The sequence below is a fragment of the Aedes aegypti genome, chromosome 3 (assembly GCF_002204515.2).
Source record: "Aedes aegypti strain LVP_AGWG chromosome 3, AaegL5.0 Primary Assembly, whole genome shotgun sequence".
In the NCBI taxonomy this organism is placed as follows: Eukaryota; Metazoa; Arthropoda; class Insecta; order Diptera; family Culicidae; genus Aedes; species Aedes aegypti.
In genome coordinates this window covers 184964861-184972179 of record NC_035109.1, presented here as the reverse complement: position 1 = coordinate 184972179, position 7319 = coordinate 184964861, and the positions used below count along the sequence as shown (strand labels likewise).

Below are 7319 nucleotides of genomic sequence, written 5' to 3'. Positions count from 1 at the left end.
CACTGGCCGCTCGTTGTCACTCACACAACCATCCATCCGAAATGGTATTGGTGGATTTCGATCCCCTCTTCCCTTAGTGGTAGTTGTGAAAGCGGCGCGCATGCCATTCAAAATAAAAATCGTAAAAAAGATCAACGCCCCTTTTTTACGATGATTGGTGTTCTCTTAGCTAATCAGAAACGACCAGAGAACGCGCGCCTTGCTCTTTGTAAAGACGAGAGGGATTATGTATTGAAAATCAAATAAGATATCAGTAGCTTTACAAAATCCATACGCGATAGATGATATACGCTGCTGCTGAGACGTGTCAAAATAAATATGCGCTATTAGAGGTTTCGCGCGACGAGGAGTACGGAGATTTTTTTTGTTGTTTCTGTTGTTGTTGTTGGTTTGCACAACTGTTGCGGGTGAAAGAGCTGGCGCGGGTCTTGTTGAGCCGTTGTTGGAGCATATTCTTGCGAATGACTTACCGTCGCATTTCGGTCGCTCAGCAGCAATTTACGTTTGCCGTCGTGCTCGTTCACAGTTTCGCGGTGGGTTGGAAGAGATCGCGCGCGTTTTCCGGCCTGACCGTGCTGGATGGATTGTAACGGGTTGCTTGGATCCGGCCTACTGCAACACTAAAGTGGCGGTGATGAAAGATTGTGAGCTTGATTGCGTTTTTGGAAGATAAGTGCGAATTGATTTGTTAAAATAATATGCAATAAATTTCTAGAAACCGTGGAAGAATTGCGTTTAGAGATGTGAAAATATACGTCCTGTTGGATTAAAATACTCCTCACGACGAGAGCAAACAGAAGAAGCATAAATCAGTGAATGATCGTTATAGTTTGCTGAAACAGAGTCTACGGCAGTGAACGGAATTATGCCTATAGTGTTATACCTCAAGTGTGCGTTCGGAAGTGATAGATAAAAGAGTGGCCGAGTTTGCGAAAGCGATTGGCAAGTGAAAATTACCCACCGCCATCATTGGTTCAAAATTGCACCCAACACGAACAATCTGGCGGTGGTTAGACAACCATCCATGGCCGTTGGGCCGCCGACGGGAGGATCAGGAAATCCTCCGCAAATACCAGTCCAGCCACACCCGATTCTAGCACCTAGTCCGCTGTTTGCCTTACCGACATTGAACTTTACGGCGTCGCAGGTTGCGACCGTTTGCGAAACACTGGAGGAATCCGGGGACATTGAACGGCTGGCGCGGTTTCTATGGAGCCTACCGGTGGCCCACCCGAACATCTCGGAACTGGACCGTTCCGAGGCGGTGCTGCGAGCGCGGGCGATAGTTGCATATCACACGGGACACTTTAGGTGGGTGAATCGATCGATCGTTGGTTGTTATCAGTGTATGATTTTGTTTGTGCCTCTCAAACCAGTGTGAATTGAAGAACCTTGAACAACTGAGATTCCAGATGTGTGGGACTGTAAAATAAGTCATTCAAATATAATGACATTCACATGACTAAATGTGATTTGTAGAAATAGAGTACTGATCCTCAACTTCAATGGTAACGGAAAACGAGCCCATGTTCGATACGATTTTCAGTGTACTCTCTGGACACCAGCTTGGGCAATACAAAATAAGATTATGTCAGGGAGCAAAGAAGACTGAAAACTAAAGCCAAATTTATGAAAATCAATCACGGCACTCTAACCCCCGAAAAACAATTTCAACAATTCAGTTTGGTTGTGAATGGTTTCTTTACCTTAACTGTATCCAAAATGCGCTAATTCCAAAGTATAAACCTCAATAAGGTGTGGAAATTGCTCAAGCAATAACTCTTTAAATTATCACGCTTTATTTTTATACATACTGTTGCATTGTTCGTTAGATTTTGGCAACGCAATCGAAAATATAATGTTCCAGAAAACTGAACGTACAAAATTGATTCGTTTTATGCTCAGCATGTTACCAACACAATCCATTGGTAATTGAGCTAGAAAATCATTAGTGCCAGCTGAGTTTTGATCAAATTGTAGAAGTAACTAATAACAATTGCGAAATCGATTGATTTTAACACAGTGCTAGACACGAATGTTTTTTGTAAATCGAACGATGTGTTGCCAAAAATGTACAGTGTCGCAATTGAACGGAAAATGTATTTGAATTTAAGAGCCTTTGAAATTACACTTTACAATTTTTTTTGTACAGTAGCAAAGTATTTCGCTATGAAGTTTGATTACATATTAGAATCGATTGAGCATTGAATCGCACATCATCCGTGTTGGTGGTGCTGAATCATACTCAATGAAGACAAATTTTGAATTCAAACATGTATTAAAAGCTTACAATTGAATAGACTCGTACTTTTTTGTCATAGTATTACTTAAAGTTTATGCAATGGTGAATTAAAATAAATTAGAATAACATCCGTGGAAAATGATATTGTTGAATTTGGTATTGTTATCCCCTCACGGTAAATTTTTTCGATGGGTTTTATGAAGAACAGGCTAAAAATGCATTATATATTTTGAAGTTAGTTACCTATTGTGAATTTTTTTCTATACCAATCATCAGACAGAAGGTTGTAGGGATAGGCAGAGCTTAGTGAGCAGCCTGATTTTTCTCATCTTCCATTGAATTTAAACTAAATTGCTGTTGGTTCAGTTTAATCAATACTATCAATTATTGGTAAAATTTTAAATGGAAGAAATGTTTGATTTGCGATTGATGGTTTTTCTGTTTTTCACATAATATCCTCAAGACACATTGGAAATTCTAATTCAGTAAACGGTTGTCAACAAAAACTCCAAAGATTATTTTCATTATTATTAGATCAACATTCAAATACACTCATTGTAACAAAATTCACATACAAAGAGTTATTCGATATTATTTGTTGTACATTGTTCCAGTCAAATACAATTATTATTTCTTATCGATAACATTAGACAATCATATGACATTAGTCGTGAAATTTAACATGCCACTATGAATTCTAACAAAAAAAGAAAAATGTTTTTTTGGCATACATATATTTTAACATACATTATGAATCATAATTTCCAAAATACAGAATACTGCATAAACAACATAAAAATGCATTTTGCTCGAATTGCTTTTACATGAGGTAAACTTCAATTGCATAATGGGTAAAAAGTCGAATTTTCCACCAGCTTATGGCTCAATGGCTTTGTAGCACTAACCATTATCATTTACAAGAATCTGTCTTGTGTTTCTAGCATGGCTGTGAAATGTAATAATAGTAGGCTTGAAATTCACGAAAATCACGAGGGTTTCCTGTCTACAATACCGTTTTGATACGAAATCCAGACACCTAAGCACCTAGACACCGTCAATCTAATTTTTTTTGGGAATTTCATTTTAAGGGACGAAACATTTTGTTGAGGTATGAAAATAACTATCTTTTGAGAGCAATAATTAGTTAGAAATAGCTAGTTATGAGCTACAAATCATTGAAAATACATTAAATATGTAGCATGTCTTGCTTCGAAATCCGGACACTGAATAATAAATGTTTCGAACTCCGGACATATTTGCTTCGAAATGCGGACACTCTAAAATTATCAATAAACATTTGATTTTATGGATATTTATGAGATTTTTTTCTGACACGTTGTACAAACGTAATAATGATCTGATACAATTGAAACAAAGATATAAATCTACTATACAATTCATTATATTAACTACAAACAAGAAGGAACAGTCGAAGATAAAATGTGAACCTATTTAAAGCCTTTATAATAAAATTATTTATTTTATCTAATCAGTCAACGGTTAGGAATCAATAATATTCAATTGAAGCTCATATGTTTTGTAAACAGTAGAATATGTACTACTTATATGCAAAAAGCATGCATATTGATGAAAAGGTTTGCATCTTCTGTTTTCGATAGAACTAGTCAAACAGAAGCATAATCGAATTCCTGGCGTTGAAGCTATATTCTGTTTCCCCCCACTGGACGAGGATATAACTGCTGAATTGCACTTTTTATTATTCATTACTTACCCATTTTTGCTCACCATGGATTTTTTTTCGATTTAAGAAAAAATATAGGTTAAATTATCATAGCACTAGCACTAAATGTAGTGCATGACTGTTGAATTAAACACTCGCTCACTCACAGCAGCCCATTACTTTCCCAAGCTTTGTAAAGTTTGCAGCCACCTTAAAACAATAATGTACACTCTAATTATTAGTGTAGTATGATTTTTTATTCATCATCTTTTAAAAATCATTACGAAGCAAGGTGTGTCCGGTTTTCAAAACGTTAGAATTTCATGCTTCAAAACCCGGACACTAGATTTTTTTTTACAAATATTGGACACTTAAGCAGTTTTTAGCACTTTTCGCTATTCGAAAACATCACTGGAAACAAGATCATTGCCTAATTATGATCAATATCACTTCAATGTGCTTCAACACTTTGAAATGATAAGATTCGTTCGAGTAGCGAATCCAAAGCTTTGACCTAATCAGCGCATAAACTTACGTTCTATATGACACGAAAATGTTTTTTTAAGTTTTGAACAATCATTTTACCAGGTTACTATGATGAAAAATACATAATTATGTAGAACTTAAAGTAAGGCATCGATTCGTATAGAATTGTTTAAAATTAAATTGCATATGCATGCAAAATAGCTGAAACTCTACAGAGTGTCCGGCTTTCGAAGCGTCCGGGAATTCGATGCAAAACGGTAGTTTAAAATCGTGAATCTCATCATGTAGCCTTTGTTAGGTGCATGCATTTTATCAATCAGTAGTGTCATCGCAGGCTGCAAGCGTGGGGAATAGAACATTTTTCTACCGTAATTTTGTGTTGCCATTAGAAACAAGTGTTGTGTTACTTTCAAGGCCTTTAGCGTACATCAACGATAGGCGTGAGTTTCACTAGTTATACTGATTGTGTCTTGTTTTTCTAGGCTACTGCAGCGTGAATCTCAGATTTTTCCGCACTCTGGTTTCTAGTACCGTAATCCGGGGTAACATTGATCAATTTTTTGAATATTTCTTAAATATTTCGTTTGAAATTGCAAAAGTTGCAAATTGTATACTTTTAAAACAAGTACTGCCACCTATAGCTCGTGACTATATACTTTATTTTATTTTTTGAACTATTTAAGAATGTTCGAAAAAATGTTTTAAGCGATTTTTTGATTTAGCTGGTATGGGGTAACATTGATCACTTATGTAAACAACGTTCTGAATAATTGAAAATGTCGTTACTTACTTAAATCATGGCCCCTGAAGCCGAATATGAAGGCCAAACGCTTACAAAACATTTACTTTTTGAGTTATTTTAAAATTAAAAACACCTCGAACCACGGAATACGCCTAAAGGTAGGCAATTTCCTAAGGGAAATTTACATTCTTAATAGTAATTTGGTAATGTTGCCTAATTGAACATACTTATGAAAGTTTTGACAACGGAATCGTTTTCGGCGATGCCGTTTTAAGTAAGAACCGCATTTTCCATGTGCATATCGTTTACAGAACTTATGTGAGATGTAATGTTTGGTAGTGTCATCCTTAACCATTAAAATCATTATTTCGAAAAGTTGCCAAATTTACGTATAAATTAAATGCAATATTCGCAAAAATCTTCACTTTTATTAGCTCATGAATATAAGAAAGGGAAGCACCATTCATGGTTTGGAAATGTTCCATCAATAAATAATAATGCGAACTTTCTACGAGATGAGTTATTCCGATCAATGTTACCCCGCTGATCAATGATACCCCGGATTACGGTACAATCTCTTGAACATACCAGCAGTTTTGAATCCAGTATGATGAAAATTGTCAATACTGAAAAATATCATACATTCAGTATGATAAAACTACCAATTCTATAATAGTAGTTCACATAACAAGTTGCAGAATGATGGTTTTTACAGCACGAGTCGTACACTTACCCAACGAGGCTTGCCGAGTTGAAAAATTTCGACGAGTGCTGTAAATATCGAGTTCTGCAACGGCTGTTTTTCATCACGCCAATCTGTCAAGAAAGTATGCAGTGCAGGAATAGTCATTACGCAACTGAAACCAGTGCTGTAATGATTCATTACGCAACGCTTAATCATTATGCAACTGTCTTGAGTTGCGTAATGAATCAACACAACAATTTTTCAGAAATTGTTAAATAATGGTGAATGCATTCCGATGTAATTTCTGATACCCTCAAGTGGTCTTCTACGAAATTGCAAAAAAAAGTTGTTTGTAACTCGTTGTAGAATTCGATTTTTACAGCACTCGTCGTAATTATCCTACTCGGCAAGCCTCGTGCAACTTGTTCCGTAAACTACTAATTTGCAATTTCGTAGAAGGGGTATCAAAATCTTATCGGAATGCACTCACCATTATTTTACAATTTCTGAAAAAATGTTGTGGAATGATTTATTACGCAACTCATAACAGTTGCTTAATGAGAAAGCGTTGCGTAATGAGTGATTACACCACTGGTTTCAGTTGCGTAATTAGTGCAGGAAAGTAGGTCGTTTCATGACGGATTGGCGTGATGAAAAACCACATTTTACGATGAAAAATTGTAAAAAGTTAGTTTGCAAGTTATTAAGGATTATTTTTACTCTTCTGATCGAGAGTATATGCTGATTCGAAAACTTGAAGTTGATGGAATCAATCTCATACAATTTTCAAAGAAAAATTGAGAAACATATAAAAATATTGATCTACGAACTTCTTTTGGTCCATATTAAAAAAAATGCGCTAATCAAACTAATTCTCGGCACATGGAATAATCGAAAAACTGAAGGAAATTTGTTTATACTAATTTTCTTTACTTGATACGATCTTAAGGAATTCCTCTCACAGAGATTTTCACCTGTGATCGCTGGAAGAATGTCACCAGAAGTTCAATAGAGTTTTTTTTCTTTAGTTTTCTTGTTGCTATTTATTCAAGACTTCATTACATGCTTCCAAGAATCCAGACCAAACCGTTTCAAAAAATTCTGTGTTCCGATTTCTGATCATTTTATACATATATTTTTTTAATAAGTGTGGTGTTAAGAGATTGTCTCTTCTACTTTTTCTTAGCTACTTTTTTTTGGTCTATGTCGTCCTTTATTACAATGAACTTACAACGACAAATAACGAATGTTTCATAATTTTGTTCAGACAGGTAGGGTTAGAACAATCGACTTATAGAAATTATCATAGCCTGGAAGGGTGGAGATGATTAGTTGAATGGTTTCTTGCGAGTGTTGCAAAGACCTTTACTGCCGTTCTACGCATGTTTGTCCCGCGGTTCATAAGGCTTACATAGAACATGGGACACGTAGTAGTAGAAGGGCAGTTTATATCCCCTGGAGTGCATCATGGAGAGTTGGATCT

At 35.9% G+C, this 7319-nt stretch overlaps 1 protein-coding gene across 2 annotated transcripts in view; it reads left to right on the top strand.

Moving 5' to 3' along the window:
• Positions 1 to 219: 219 nt before the first annotated feature.
• LOC110678676 (homeobox protein SIX3-like) overlaps positions 220 to 7319 on the top strand; it is a 217926-nt gene continuing 210826 nt past the window's right edge. Inside the window, exon 1 of one of the 2 annotated variants that reach the window (XM_021851882.1) lies at positions 220 to 1311. In XM_021851882.1, the coding sequence (XP_021707574.1) occupies positions 1025 to 1311 (287 nt within the window). In that variant the 5' untranslated portion in view covers positions 220 to 1024. The remainder of the gene's footprint in view (positions 1312 to 7319) is intronic. The other variant, XM_021851883.1, reaches the window with a different exon arrangement.